At 47.0% G+C, this 16,407-nt stretch overlaps 1 protein-coding gene across 1 annotated transcript in view; it reads right to left on the bottom strand.

The window, feature by feature from the left end:
* The window catches only part of FBXL22 (F-box and leucine rich repeat protein 22), a 63,295-nt gene extending 49,235 nt beyond the window's left edge, over positions 1-14,060 (bottom strand). Inside the window, exon 1 of the mRNA XM_086959388.1 lies at positions 13,160-14,060. Coding sequence (XP_086815514.1) covers positions 13,160-13,494 — 335 coding nt within the window. The 5' untranslated portion in view covers positions 13,495-14,060. The remainder of the gene's footprint in view (positions 1-13,159) is intronic.
* Positions 14,061-16,407: the final 2,347 nt, after the last annotated feature.

Genomic DNA, 16,407 nt, shown 5'->3' with positions numbered 1-16,407 from the left:
TAGATCTCAAACAAGCATTTGATTCCATAAATCGCACCAAACTCAGGGTCACTGTGAGGGATCAAGGGCTGCCCAATGGTTTGTACAACTCATAGTGCGTTTGCACCAAGATAATTACACTCAAGTTCGGTGGAACTAAGTTGGCGAACTCACTAGGTAAGTGTGCAAAAGGAGTCTGCCATGGTTGTGTTCTAGCCCAAACCCTATTTATTTTAAATATGAATGGGCTAATCAATGCATTATTTGACTGTGGGGGTGACACTCCCAAACTTGCTGGCTGACAGATTCCTTCACTCCTGTTTGCTGACGATACACTGTTGATCGCAAAAATACCAATGGGTATGCAGAATGTATTAAATAGATTTGAAACAGCTTGTATCAATTTGGGCCTCGAGATCAACTGCACAAAGACTACATTTATGGCCTTTAACCCCTATAGATCCTTTAAAGGGAAGTTGAGGCTGGGTTCAAATACCCTTGAACAAGTTAAGGTTTTTGATTACCTATGGGCTAGATTGAACAGTAACCTGACATGGACTGACCAAATCAAAAAGAGTAGTCTTGCACTTCAGCACGTTCACACAGCAGTTGTAAAAAAAAACAATTGGTCTGTCTATCACCCCAGCGACTGAAATACATCAAGCTAGAAGACTGGGCGTCGCTTATTATGGTGCAGAATTGTGGGGCATGGAACAGAAGAAGAGCCTAGAGCTGGTAGAAAACAAATCTATAAGATGCCTACTAAATCTTCCAATTAACACACCACTACTACTGGCCCGGCTAGATCTCGGGCTAAAGAGCATGTTACATTGTTGATTCTCATGTAAAGCGCTCTGATACCTTCGGGTCTAGCCAGCGCTATATAAAACTCTTTTAAATAAAATAAAAAAAATATAGCGGAGCTGAAGGCTCTAGTATTCTGGGTTAGACTACGGAGTAGTAAAACTCTAACCGGAAGGTTCCAAGATTTTAAATATATTTTAATTTGAGGCCGTTATGGACGAGATCGAACCTCCACATGCATGCGCACTTTATTTACAGTTTAGGTACGGAACCTTGCCTATGAATTTCTGTAGAAGTAAATGGAAGCAGGCCACTGTAGCTCCACTGTGCCCTGTATACACCCTTAGCTCTGAATCAGTAGACCATTTCATGTTCTTCTGTCCCTCCCATGCACAGGTTAGGAAAAAGTTGATAATGCAGGCATGTCGTCTTTTATCTTTTACGCGGCCAGCAGAAGCGCTACAAGTGGTATGCTCAGACACTACAAAATGGCTAGTGTTCGCATTAACGAGATATTTGCCCTACGCCTTGCGCATTAGGAGTAAGTCATTAACCATTGCTAAGTGATTTGGTTCCCAACATGAGTGTTACCAGGAGTGGCTTTTTTAAGGAACAATTTTATATCCTGAGTTAAACACAACGTCTTTTGGAGAGGCTGAAATTTGTGTGATATATTCTTAACCTTAGGGATGTACTTGCCTAAGAACACGTCAAATTTGAGAATTTGCATAAATACTGGATGAATCAGGCTAAGGGTCCACAAGACATTTAGTATTTTGGTTCCAGGGTCACAGTTTTTCTTTTAGTGTTGATGATTACACACTTTTAAATACTTTACTTCGGAACCCATAAAGAATTAGTTGTGTATTAGTATAGTGAAATATGAAATTAATTTAAGTGGTGGATATGTTAGTCTGTTACTTGGATGGAAAAGGATAGTGGAGGTATAGAAGGGAAGGATTTCGATTTTTTTTTTTTTTGGATCAATGATACGTTTATAAAATAAAGTCTACGTGCCATGTAGGAATCAGCCACTGTCAAGCAAGTGTGAGGTTCAGCAGCCAGCTATTCTGATGGCTAGTGTTGTCAGTGTGGTGAGCGTGTGGATGTATTTTTCATCATTTGAGATGAATGAGCAAGAATTCTATCAAGTTTGAGTGACTTTTTCAGTAGGATTTGGAACTGGTGGTTGCAGATCGCCTGCCTAGATTTTTCCTGCGGTGGGTGCTACAGTAAGGTCAGTCAGGAGCATTGCGTCATCTGTAGCGTTACCCAGAGAGAGTCTGGATAGGTTGGAGAGTGGAGATGGGTGTCTGTATGGCCTTTCTTGCGTGGATGGAGTGAGTGTAGTTGCCTGGGGTGATGTGACATCCACTGGTTAGAACAGTCTATGAAGGGTTTGTGTTTTGTTTCTATATATCTGTGACACTACTTAACGAGTCAGCGTAGAAGTAGTTGCTTTCCAAGAAGAAGGGAGGGGAGTTTGCTTTTGACATGATTGGAGCAATGCTCTTTAGTCAGAGAAATAGAGGGTGAAAAGATACATCTTTCTAAGGTAGAACGCCGGAACACTTCCGAGTAGCCCTGCACGTTATAAATGGAGGTTAACATAATATAACTGTGTAGTGGCCTGAGAAGAGTTCTGATCTGGAGACTGTCTGTAGTTTAACGTATTTTACAACCCTCACCCCCATGAACTTAAATTCACCAAAATGCCTGGGATAGCGGAAGTGACATCACAAGCCCTTTGACTTTCGCTCACTCACACATGCTTACACATACACACATATTCAAACATACACACACTCTCACATAAACACACTCTCACCCTCAAGCATGCACACAATATACATTTAAAAGCCTTTTTTACTTATTTCAACTATCAAGTAGGGTCAAATTTCAGCTAAATGTACGCTTCTATTTCTTATACTAATAGTGAATAATGCAAAACTATTCGCTACTAGTGTAATAAAACAAGCATTTGCAATGCAATAGGACTCGCATTTACGCGAGACCTATTGCATTGGGTTAGGGGGGCGAGAAGGCACGAACAACGGGAGTGCGAGGGGGAGAGTAGGCACGATCTGCGGGAGGTTGGGAGAAGGCACGGGCAGTAAGAGAACCTCATTAAAGAAAATAGTGCTCACAATCTAAATAACACATACCATCTAATACTCGAAGTAAAGGGGCCAGCAGCCATGGAAGGATACAAATTACAATATGGCCGTCATAAGAAGGGACTAACAAGCCTATAAACCAATCGGAAGGCAGCATTTAGGAAGGACAAAGACAGAAGCCAATGAAAAAGATGGGCAGGGAGTGGACGGGGCTTCCCTCACGTAGTGAAGTACCACAGATCAACCCAAGAGCCGCGCTTTCGCGCTGGCTCAGAGCTCGACCTAAAAATGACTGAAAACAAGAAAAGTATGCCGCCGTTAAGGACTAGCTGCCCCTATGTTCCTGACACTGATTTCGCCACATCCGAGGCCTGGGGTCGCAAAGACAGTACTAGAGGGTCACAAGGGGCAAGCCAGGGGTTGCAACTTCGATCCCTAAATGACGTCCATGATCGACCCGCTTAAGGATTTGGTTCAGTTACTGCTTCTCCCAGTTGTGTTTTGTGAGTGACTGACAGCCAGAATATCACTACACCATTTGGGGGTCTAATAGTGCTGGTCTGTATGTTGTCTATTCAAATAGGTAAGGCTTCAGGCTTTTTCCTGATGCTTAAAAGTGTACATTGCCATTGGGATGTGTACATACTTTATTTTTTAATTTACAATTTACTGTTCCGGTATTATTTTTTTTAGTTGACAGCAATCTAGGAATGGTAAATTAAGAATACATTGAAAATATGGCCGCCACGTATGAATGAATGTGAGAAAGTGCCATCTTTCTTGCCTTGGTATGCCCCCACTTTTTTCTGAACTGCTGATGTGCTTTGACTGAGTGTGCCCTGGGTTCCTGCCAACCAGGTACCCAGGGCCTGTGTTCCTTCCCTAAAACTGTGTTGAAACTAAAACCCAATTGGCATCTCTGGCCACCTACCAGCCCCTAGTAAATGGTGCCCTAGGTACCCAGGGCATGGTGACCAGAGAAGACCCCTGAAGACTGCAGCACTTATTGTGCCACCCTCAGGGGCCCTGTACCCTGACACCCACACACTGCCTTTGCAGGCTGAGTGTCTTAAGTACAGAACTAAACCAAGAGTCGACATGGCACACATCCCTGTGTGCCATGCCCACAGAACCCACTGCCCTGGCATACTTCAGTCACCCCTCCCTCTAGCTGGGTGCCCTGTGCCAGAGGTGTGGGCACAGGTGCATGAGCCCAGTGCCCCTACAGTACCCAGGGCCATTCCTGGGCACTGTACAGTGATGCCATTAAGAGTATATGTTGCTGGGAGGTTGTCATTACGAACTCCACAGCACCATAATGGCTACACTGAAGACTGACAAGTTTGGTACCAAACTTCTCAGCACATTAAACCTGCACTGATGCCAGTGTGGGATTTAATGTAAAATGCTCCAGAGGGCATCTTAGAGATGCCCCCTGAAAAACTAACCTGCACTCCACGTCTGGGCTGAGTGGCTGCAGAGGCTGCCACACAGCAGACATATTGCTGGACCCCTGGGTGGAGAGCCCCCCGCTCTCCTGGGCCTGCAACAATGCACATCCTGGGCGAGGTGCTAGGTCTCTTCCCCCAGGATGGGCAGGGGGAAGCTTCAAAGGCATGCCGCCTCTGTGAGCTTCTCCAGACCATTTGCTGTACCCAGCAACTGGCCCCACCAGTTCTGACCCCCACTCTGGCGGAAAGTCTGGCGGGAAAAACTACGTCAGGAAGGGGGTTGTGCCAGCCTAGGCCAACCCCACCCCTCAGGTGGGGGAGATGAGGTGAAGCACGACCCTGGGCTCTGCCCATCTTGAAGATGGGGAGCCCTGCCCAATCACAGCTAAGCTCCTGCCCCTCTCCCACAGGAGAGGAGCAGACTAGGGGGTGTACCCACCCCAGGACAGGGACCTATTGGTCCCTGCCCTTGCCCTACCTGTGGAATGGAATGGAATTGGGTTTATAAAGCGCATGGCTACCCGGGGGCGTCCCAGCGCTGCAGGATTAGAGAATAGGACCAAAGAATACCTGAAATTTAGGGGATAAGCCAGGTTTTCACAAGTTTGCGGAATTTTAAGTGGTTAGTTTCCTCCGGATGCTAAGCGGGAGGCAATTCCATAGCCTAGGGCCGCTGTGGGAAAAGAGGCGTCCTCCTGATCGCGCCCTCTTGATTCTAGGAGTGTTGGCTGAAAGTAGAGAGTCGGAGCGAAGGTTTCTATGGGGTTTGTAAGGTTTCACCAAAGTCCGAAGAATGGGACCCTTGCTCTGAAGGATTTTGTGTGTGATACAGAGGGATTTGAAATGAACTCTCTCCTGAATTGGGAGCTAATAAAGGGATTTTAGGGCGGGTTTGACTGAACAACGTTTTTTTGTGCTTGTCAGAAGTCTGGTTGCTGAATTCTGGACAAGTTGTATTTTGGAAATGACCTTTTTGGGTGCGCCAAGGTATAGGGCGTTCCTGTAATCTAATCTAGAGAGGATGAGGTCCTGGATGAGGAGTTTTCTTGAGTGAGTTGGTAGTAGGGGTAGGATTTTGCGTATCATTCGTAGCAGGCCGAATCAGATACCTGCGGTTTTTCAGGCTTGGGTTTGAAATGTGAGGTCACGGTCAAGCCAGATCCTCAGGCTCTATATTTCTTGTCTTGGGGCGGGCTGGCCCCATACATGTCGGCCACATGAATTTGGGATTGAGGTTGGATTGATTGCCCAGCACCAGGATTTCCGTTTTCTCACCATTCAATTTGAGCTGTGAGCCAGTCATCCAGCTGAAGATTTCTTTAAGGCAAGAGGACAGGTTTTCTGGGGAATGGTTTGGCTGGGTCAGTGAGACGACGAGTTGGGTGTCGTCCGTATACGTGTTTACGTTAAAGAGGGTGGGGCTCAGGGACGAGCCCTGTGGGTATCCCACATTGGAGAGGGATAGCTCTTGAGTGGATATTGCCTTCCGCTACCTGGAATGTTCTATTTTCAAGGAATGACTCCAGCCAGGATAGAGCCGGCCCTGTGACTCCTATTCTACTGAGCCGGTGACTCAGAATACGGTGGTTCACCGTATCAAAGGCTGCACTTAAGTCCAGGAGGATCACAGCAGCTGAACCTCCGGAGTCAATGATCATTCTTGCTACCTCTACCACTGCTATTAGTGCGGTGTCAGTGCCTTGGCCTGGGCGAAAGCCTGTCTGGGAAAAGTGTAAGAGTCCACTGGACTCAAGGTAGGGTGAGAGTTGACGGTTATCAAACTTTTCGGCTACCTTACTGATTCCTGGGAGTAAAGAGATAGGTCGATAGTTGCAAATCTCCGTGGAGTCAAGGTGTGTTTTTTTAACAGTGCCTTTACTATTGCTTTTTTCCAGTTGGGTGGTACAATGCTCTATTCTAGAGAGGTGTTGATAAGATTGGAAATGGGGGGGGGTGATGGTAGAGGCTACTGTCTTCAAGATGTTAAAAGGTGCAGGGTCTTGAGGCGAGCCGCTTTTGATGGATTCAAGGATTGGGGAGAGCGATTCTGCAGTGCTGGGTGAAAATGCAGAAAGGCCAGGGGCAGTATTCTGAAGTTCTAAGGGACGAGATTCAGCATAGTCAGTTTTTGGGAGTGAGTTAAGAATGTTTTGAATTTTAGTTGCAAAAAATTCAGCCAATTTGTTACAACGATTACCAGAGGGGTCAAGGACTGGGGGTGGGTCGGGGGGTCTCAGGAGTTCTGTAGCGATGCAAAATGTTTCCCTGGAGAAGTTAGCGGCGGATGAGATTTTTTCTTCAAAGAAGGCCGCCTGGGGTTTTTTTTTCAGTGTGGCTTTATAGGATGTAATGGCTAGTCCATATTCAGTTTTTTTTGTGCTGTAAAGCTTTTTCCTCCAAATCCTTTCCAGTTTTTTACATTGTTTTTTCATGTCTCAGAGCTCAGGGGTGAGCCAGGGGGATTTGAAGATTCCACTTTTCTACCGTATGGTTTAATTCCTGGGAGTTCTCAATCCAAGATAAGAAATTATCGTCCGCTTTTACGGGGTCTAGGTCATGAGTGGGGATAGTGAGTTCGAGTTCGCCCTTTCAGGATTCAGGGTCTAATTTAGACCAGTGGCGTTCTAGTATGCGTGGGACAGCGACTTGAGGGTCTTCAGTAAAAATTTGCCAGCTGAAGTGGATTAAAAAGTGGTCTGATCATGGGATGGGTAAGGGTTCCATGACCTTTAAATCCGGGATATTGGAGAACATGGGGTCTAAAAGATGGCCTTTAGTGTGAGTGGGTTGGAGGTTTTTGAGAGAAAGGTGATAAGCTGCGAGGTCAAGAATTAAGTCACCTGACGCTTTAGCCAACGAGTCATCAAAATGGAGGTTGAGATCTCCCAAAAGAGTAAAGTTGGATGGGATACTGGCCTTGTAGATTACGGTCTCCAGTAGGGAGCTACAAAATTGTCCCAATGTACCCGGGGGGCAGTAAATAAGGATGCCGGAGAATGATTTTAAGGGGGAGAGTTGTAGGAGGAAGTGAGTGTTCTCTCAGTCTAGGATGGGGCTGTCCAAGATGCGACAGGAAAGGTGGTTTTTGTAAATGATAGCTACACCTCCGCCCTTGCCACAGTCTCTGTCGTGACGCTGGATCAGGTACCCCGGAGGGAGGGCCTGTACGGTGTCAGGATCACTGTCTGGGGAGAGCCATGTCTCTGGCAGAAACAGGACGTCCAAGTTGGAGTCCTCAAGAAGTAGTGAGGTCTCTAGGGAGTGTTTAGGCAGGGATCTACAATTCAGTAGGGCCATGCTAATCTGATTTTCAGCAGCGGCAGGTGTTGGTGGTCCTTTTTGTAAGATAGTAAACGGGCAGTGAGTACAGTGGGTTTGCGACTCATCTAAAAGATTTGAATGGGCACATGGGGGCTCTAGGTCCTGCCTGACTTGGAGGAGTTTGTCCCTGGAGTAGCAAAGCAAGTTTGTAGGCAAAGAGGCAGAGATTCCTGTCCTCTGGCCGGGTCTGGCGCAGACGGGCTTGCCTTATGCAAGCCCGTTGCATAGGGTAGCGCTAAAGACTAGAGCGCTGAACGTCTTGATTACTCACCAGCACTTCCGGTCTGCGTATCCTTCCCTCCACTCGAGAGGAATACTCTGTGGTGGAACAGGGAAGACGCAGCATGGTGCAGGTGAGCGTGGTGAGTGAGGATTAAAACCAAATAATGCAGCGATTTTAAAAAACAATGAGGTGCAAGCAATTACAGGGCGATGAAGGATTAGCAGCAGGCAGCCCCAAGTCTTTCCCAATGCAGTTGGTGTCAGGATACAACACCGGAGCCCTTCTACGAGGCACTCCGACTAAATGCTGGTGTCCTAGTCAGTTGCCTCTAGCGCGTCCGCTGCGCGTCGAGGCGTGCATTAAGTTTGATAGGGTAGCGCTAAAGACTAGTGTACTGACCGTCCTGATTACTCACTGGCACTTCCGGTCTGCGTATCCTTCCCTCCACTCAAGCGGGAACACTCCGTGGTGGAACGGGGAAGACGCAGCCTGGTGCAGGTGAGCGAGGTGAGTGAGGATTAAAAACAAATAATGCAGCGATTTAAAAAAACAATGAGGTGCAAGTGATTGCAGGGCGATGAAGGATTAGCAGCAGGCAGCCCCAAGTCTTTCCCAATGCAGTTGGTGTCAGGATACAACACCGGAGCCCTTCTACGAGGCACTCCGACCAAATGCTGGTGTGCTAGTCAGTTGCCTCTAGCGCGTCTGCTGCGCGTTGAGGCGTGCATTAAGTTTTATAGGGTGGCGATGCGTATCCTTCCCTCCACTCAAGCGGGAACACTCCGTGGTGGAACGGGGAAGACGCAGCCTGGTGCAGGTGAGTGAGGAATAAAAACAAATAATGCGGCGATTTTAAAAAACAATGAGGTGCAAGTGATTACAGGGCGATGAAGGATTAGCAGGAGGCAGCCCCAAGTCTTTCCCAATGCAGTTGGTGTCAGGATACAACACTGGAGCCCTTCTACGAGGCACTCCGACCAAATGCTGGTGTTTTAGTCAGTTGCCTCTAGCGCGTCCGCTGCACGTCGAGGCGTCCATTACGTTTTATAGGGTAGCGCGAAAGACTAGAGCGCTGACCGTCCTGATTACTCACCGGCACTTCCGGTCTGCGTATCCTTCCCTCCACTCAAGCGGAACACTCCGTGGTGGAACAGGGAAGACGCAGCCTGGTGCAGGTGAGCGTGGTGAGTGAGGATTAAAAACAAATAATGCGGCGATTTTAAAAAACAATGAGGTGCAAGTAATTATAGGGCGATGAAGGATTAGCAGCAGGCAGCCCCAAGTCTTTCCCAAAGCAGTTGGTGGCAGAATACAACACCGGAGCCCTTCTACGAGGCACTCCGACCAAATGCTGGTGTCCTAGTCAGTTGCCTCTAGCGCGTCCTGTAACGCCCCTAAATTCAGTATTTAGGGGCTCCCTGAACCTACCTTCCTTCAGATCCCGATACCAAAAGAAGAAAGAAGATCAAGAAGAAGAAGACCCACCGTGCAGCTGCCAACAACAGGACAACAACAACTGACTTGGCCCCAGCCCTACCGGCCTGTCGATCCTGGAACCTGCTCCTGCCTAAATCCCGGCGACTCCCGCGGACAGTATCCTAGGGACACCCAGAGGACCTGCCTGCCTTGACCCTCTTAAAGACTAGGACTCCCATCAGCAGAGGCTCTGCTGCAACAACTCCCCTGACGCCAGCCAGGTAGCTCCGGACCAGCCCACTCTGCACCCGGCGAGCCCAGCCCGTGCCCGAGTTATCCAAGACTACGAGGACGTCCCCCCGGCGACTGGGACCCGAAGTTCGGTGCACAAAGACCCTCCTCGACAAACCAGACGACGCCTGCAGACTCAGAACCAGAGGTCGCCCCAACCGCGACCAGCTGAGGGTAAGCTTTTCCGACACCCAAAGACACCCCTGCACCCGGCGCCCTACAGCCCCCTGTGCCTCCCTTTGGGGTACCTACCTGTGCTCCAAGATCCCAACTTACCTCTCGACGTGCTGATAGCTCCTGGAGAGTCTCCGCCCCCGAGCCTGCAGCCTTTGTTCCCTTGTGACCTTTTCATTGGATATCATTGAGCGCCCGACTGCTCAAAAGCACCCTGCACCCAGCCGACGGAGTACCGCTGGCTGTGCCACCATTTTCCTATCCTGCTTCCCCCTTTGCCCTGAGCAAGTGACCAGAAGCCCAGCTCCCACAGACGCGTGGCCTGCTAGCCAGCAGCCACCAACCGGAGGCCCCCCTTGGATAACATTGGGCCTACCTACCTCGGCACCCGGCCGCCCCTGCGCCGCTGAGGGTGAACCAACTGTACCTACCTGACCCTAGGGAACCCCTGAGTCTATGCCCAGAACCACAACTTCACCAGTCGAGTACTCACCAGTAAACCGGTAACTCACTTACCTGCCATTGAATAACATTAACTAGTTAGACTCGAAAAATCTTTGTGTCTACTTTTGAAAACTTGAAATATTCATATAAAATCATCCGAATTCCGAAATACTCACCTGTGATCAGGAGAGGAGCCAGTACTGTACCTTGTAGCCCAGTGCTGAAACGCAAAAGTACTCCCTAGCGTGTTTACTAGTAACTTGTATTTTCTCCAAAGGAATCCATTGTCTGCTTTTCTATGAAATTTCTTCTGTCTACTTTTGAAAACTAGAAATATTCTTTAAAATCATATGAAATACTGAAACGTAATTACTTACCTGTTTTGAGTTGAGACCCCAGTGCTGGCCCCAGGAGACCACACTGGATTACGAAAGTAACAAGATCGTACTTTACCTGCAACCTGAATTTTCTCCCATTGGATAACATTGCCAGATTTCTGTTGAAAAGTTTCTAAGTGTGAACTTTTAAAATAGCTTTTTATTCATGAAAAATCACTACAATACCTAAAACGTTTTTTCTAAACTGGTTTCAGCTTAGACCCCAGGACTGAACCTAGGAGCCAGTCCTGGAATTACCAAAGTAATCTGCAAAGTAATCACCTGTGTTTATTTAAGGAAATCCATTGAGCTCAATGCTAAATTGTGTATAGAATTGTGTTGCCTACTGCAACCCCTGTACCTATTGTCTTTACAAAGTTTATTGCCTTTCTGCAAAGTACTCATCTGAGGCCTCTCATATTGAGAGCAGTATATTTTTGATGCCTGTTGGTTCTAGAAATAAAATAACTTTATCTCTGATATAAAAACAATTGGCCTGGAGTTCAGTCTTTGAGTGTGTGAAACATTTTGCTGACTGAGTGTGTACAACAAATGCTTTACACTGTCCTCTGGTACTGCCTTACTGCTCGACCAAGCTACCACTTTAGAGAGTAAGGTCACACCTGGCTTTAACCTCTGTTATACCTCTGGGGTTTGTGGACTCTATACACACTGTACCTTATTCTGGTCCAGTATATATAGAGCCACTTTCTCACAATGACCAACTACGGAGATTAAGTGAGTTGCCAACAATCGCAGGATATTGAACCGACGCAGAGACTCGAACCCAAAGAACTAAAATCCGGCCGCTCTGTCCCTTACACCCCTCCCTCCCTCCAAAAGAAGAAATCAGTAGCCTTAAAGAAAGGGTCAGGAGGTGTCTGCTACATGAATAAAGGGGTGGAAGATAGACCGAAGACTGCGCAGCCTTGGTAATTGACGCGCTGATATTTAAAAGGCCGTCTTGCAGCTACTCAGCACAGCTTTGGGCACTATTACGAATTTTGCACTGCCTAAGTCCGACGGGGCCGATAACGGTTACTACCAGCCAATCGGAATCGAGAGGTCTCTTGTAATGAGGGCCTAAGTGCTAGAATAGTCCTTTCTGAAACCAAAATCTACTCGATATATCAGCACATAGTAGCTCAAAATGTGAAGGCTGCTTAACAGCTCAAGGACTCAGACAAGCCATTCACAAAGCCATTAATGCTTACAGATAGAACTTACACTTGCAAATGGCTTGTCGCAGAGGTGCTAATTAATTTTTGGAATACACAAAATGTGTATTTACAGTCATAAATGGATTTAATCACGCATAATGTCACTCCTAAATGATGGAGTATTAAATATGCGCACATGTTTACCCAGGTGTACTGAATTACATGGAAATGCTGGAAAGTTTGTGGTCACCCATAAATGTTGGTGTTCACAAACTATTCCAGGGCCCATCCCCACTCTGGGCAGTCAGAAGTTTGCACCTGCCGAGATAAAACCTTTTTTCACAGATGGGACACAACCCCAACATTGAAAACAAAAATAGAAATGCAGTTGCACTAATGCATTTTTTTTTTCGTATGTGTAGTTGTACACCATGTAAAATGATGCATGCAGAACTGGTTTTGCATGGGCCTAATTAGAAATCCCAATAGCTTTTCCAGGAATACGCCTTGAAATCCACGGCTTATGGTGCATGATTTCAAGAATGTAGGTCAAGAGTGTGTAAAACCTCTCTCCTTCCCCAACACTCCGTGGCACAAGGAATTACCATTCCCCAAAAACTGAAAATGTGGCTCCTAACTCCACCGTATAAGGACGGTCACCTGTTCAGCCAGAAAGCCTCAGAGGTGGTTCTGTTTATGGTACAGCAGTAACAAGTCTTATAGGAATGAGTACATTATGAGCACCATAGGCCAGAACGCAGCACCTCTAGGCGCTATGAGGTCCTGGACCATGCAGGAAAGCGAGGAGAAATAGTGATCTTCAAGAGCAGAGAAAATCCTGCAAATAATTTGAAATAGGTTCACACAAGCATGATATATTGTAACTAAATTGTTTATTATCAATTTAAGCTTGTTTTATGTTAAGTATAATGAAACTGTATAACATGTTGATTGCTTTTATGATTTTATCCAGTTCTAAAATCGAATAAAGCTTTATACCACTACTAGCATGATATATTGCACAAACTATAGCTGTTAGTACACTGACAATCAGCATGCTAAACATAGTTTATTCTGGGAATGGTCAACAAGATACAAAAATTAATTAGCCATAAAATATCATCTCTAGGATTTAAATACATAATTTCTGGAATTTAAATAAATACTGTCAACCAAGGAAGCTGACAGACAGTGCACGGAAGAAGGAAGTTATGGATTAAGCAACGGGCTCCTGTATTAAATAATTCCTATATTAATGCAGTGCATGCAGCGTGCATTGCGGATTTCCTGTTCTCGTGAAATGGGGAGGAGGTACATACATCAAGATGGTGCTTAAGGTAAATGTAGGAAGTTATCCATTATTTAGCAGATATCATGAATTCCCTCAGTGACGCCTGCTCACCTGCGGCTCACGCGCTCCAGGAAGCGGTTGACGAGCTGCTCGTGCCGGCTGCAGATGTTGCGCTGGAAGGCGCTCTTCATGCAGTCCTCCACGTTGCACACCTTGACCCGGCTCGAGTGCCAGCGGATGTTCAGGTGCCTCAGAGCCGGCCCCAGCACGAAGTTGTTCCTCTGCAGCTCCGCCGGGGAGTTGAAATTCAGCAGCGGCCACAGGGCAGGGTCCGAGAAGACGTCCAGGAGGTCCCGGCAGGTGCGCGCCAGGCTCCGCCGGCTGTCCTTGTCCAGGAAGGAGAACACGTGCAGGAGGCACTCCCGGTTCAGCTGAGTGATAAGCATGGCCCGGGAGAAGGGCCCGGAGCCGGGCCGGGCCGGGCCGAGAGAAGATGCCGGGACGAGGCTGGGGCCGAGTCTCTCTCTCGAGACGGATTAGGCCTGGGTGTGAGGCGGGAATTATGAGGAGACCCGGCCTGTGGAGAACCCCCACGATGGGGAAGACCTATAATGAGATGGGACAGGCCTAACACCGTGACCCGAACACTACTGTGTAGAACAATCTATAACATTCAACGGGGCAGTCGCGTCCCTGACCGACCAGGTCTATACACAGCACTAGGCGCTATGTGGAAAGTGTCACCTTAGATTGCGCTAAACCAGAAAAGGCGAGACCTTGAGGCACAGAAAGTTTGTAGTCAAATGCGACACTGAAAGGAGCACAGCTTGGAGGCAGAGCTGGTCTGGGATCTACATAGGGAGGTGCAGAGCAGTGAGCCTGAGAGAGGAGTCTACCGCGCAGAGAGTCCTGTAGAAACCAGAGACCGGCCTGTACGGGAGAGAGAGGCCTGCAGTGCAGACGGTGCCAGCGCGAAGGACGGGCTGCACCGGAGCAGCCTGACTGCGGCCTGTGCGGCGGGGAGAGCTCTGCGCCTGCCAGGCAGCGCTGGACGCCTGGACATATATGGTCGAGGAATGGAGTTTATTTTAAGACCACAACTGGTGTAGCAGATAAAAAAGAGCCCCAGGCACTCGCTCACCCCCCACCGTCATCTCAGTGTGAACCAGGGAAAACTCCAACAATGCCATTTTTGCAAAGAGAAAGTGAAAGAAACGCAGTCCACTGGAGTGTGCAATTATTCATTATCACCCTCGTCTAATTGTGTGCAGCAATTCAGGTAAAAAACAGAGAGTTTAAATGCTAAGGAAACGTCCATGTTCTTGCGCGTTGATTCTTGCGTGAACGCCCCACCCCCAACCCAAGGGAGTGAGGCTCGTCCTTCTAAATATTTCATTTCTGCTAAGAAGAATGCACGTGCAAGCCGCTCACGTCTCCTTAAACCCGAGGGAACCCCTTTATGTGACCCCACAATCACTGGTTTTATTCTTAACCTCAAATCTCAATGACGTTAGTTTAATTGCATCCAAATGTCTACGATAAAATATTATAATGATCCCAGATCTGCTTGAAATTAATTTACCACGCATTGAGAGACACTGAAAAACACATTGAAAATAATACAATTAACAAGGACTAAATAAACTTTCTAACGAGAGAGAGAAACAACGGTCCCTCTTGTGTTATTGCCAAACTTTGCGGCTCTGGCTAAAGAATTCAAGCTGCTGAAATGGGTAATATTAAGACGCCTTTTTTAGGAACTACTTTCTAAATCGTGTTTCACCACGGCGAGAAATATTTGCTTTAGAATAATAACCCCTTGAAAATCTACACGTGCCTCATCTGCAGGGATGAATTTACAATCTGAGGCCGGAGTATGAACATGCTCAGAGATCGGTGGAGGGCTTGTTGCTGCAAACCGGCTGTTCTGTTTGTAATGAATATACTGTGTAGAACGTTTCGAACAGTTGTCAGCCCCCAGTTGTCCGCCCAGTAGCACATGGCACGTAGGTGATAGCAGCCACATTTTTTTCTAGCCCAAATTTACCCAAGGCCTAATTTTGGGATTGAGGGACATGAGACAAAGCGCCCCACGTATTAATTTTTCTGCTTAGAAACTGCGTTTTATTTCACGATGGTGGATTTCCCACCACAGACAGACCACAAGGTCAGCTTCTCGCTGTAAAAGTAGAACTGGACCCACAAGCAGCTGAAACCAGTACCATAAGCAACAGAAAAAGCACAAATTGTATCTCCAACCACCAAAAGTGCTTCTTTGCGTAGATGGGGATCTAGCAGTATGTAAAACGCACGTTCCAGTAAATAAGATGGCTCAGGCAGTGGCCAACAATGACCACGCCCACCCACCATTCAGAAGCGCCGTTGTAGGAGCACCCCTGTAAAAAGGAGGCGTCCCGACTACTGGGTTATTGTACGCAGAATAATATACCCAACACTTAATAATACAATTACAGGATTCATTTGTGCTGTAGCATTGTCATTAGGATGACCATGCAGAAAAATAATCCAACACCTGAAACAACACCAGGTCGGTAAGAATCCTTCAATCAGGGCTTTAAGTGGGCCGGGGCTCACCGGGCTCACCCGTTTCGAGGCCTCCTTTAAAAAGCTGCTGGTTCTTAGCACCGGTGAAACCCGGCCCACTTAAAGCCCTGAAGCCAATAGTCCTGACCTGTTGTAGGTATGATGTTACTTGTTGTATAGTATATCTGGATGCAATGACCGAAACAGCAAAATACAAGTTGGGCGGCACATTATGCTAAGCACAGATTTATAGCTTACATCTTTTTAAGCAACGCCCTAAATTACATTGGCCACGCCCCTTTGAAAGATCCCTCCTCCCCCCTCTTCCACTCCCACCCCCCCCGCACAGTTTTTCCATCGCACTTAAAGCCCTGCCTTCAAGTTTGCGTTTGGAGATCAGTTCATGCCGCTGATTAGAGATAATCTACTACCAATACTGTGTGATAGGGGAGGCTGGATTTCTTGAGAAGGGGGTCGATTTGCCCAGATTTCTGAAAGGCAGCAAAAAGACATTGGATGTATTAAAAATGTTGGGCGTCCAAAGAAGCCCAATATTTATTCTTTTGTGTGTAAATCTTGCATAGCTGACCCTGGAGAGGACATTAAGTTGATGGTAAATTGCCCACTTTGGAACCTTGGTTCTACTCTCGGCGTTGGCATTTGACTGAAAATAATGTGATTGTGGGCAAATCATTTAATTTCCCTATGCTTAAAAATTATGAACATGTAAAGCAATTATAAGTATACCAAATATACATTTATACATTAGGCTTAAGCTTCTACTTGATGTGCAAAGGATTGGAACTGCAAAGACA

The sequence above is a fragment of the Lissotriton vulgaris genome, chromosome 2_2, assembly GCF_964263255.1.
Source record: "Lissotriton vulgaris chromosome 2_2, aLisVul1.2, whole genome shotgun sequence".
In the NCBI taxonomy this organism is placed as follows: domain Eukaryota; kingdom Metazoa; phylum Chordata; class Amphibia; order Caudata; family Salamandridae; genus Lissotriton; species Lissotriton vulgaris.
This window is presented reverse-complemented; position numbering and strand designations above follow the sequence as displayed.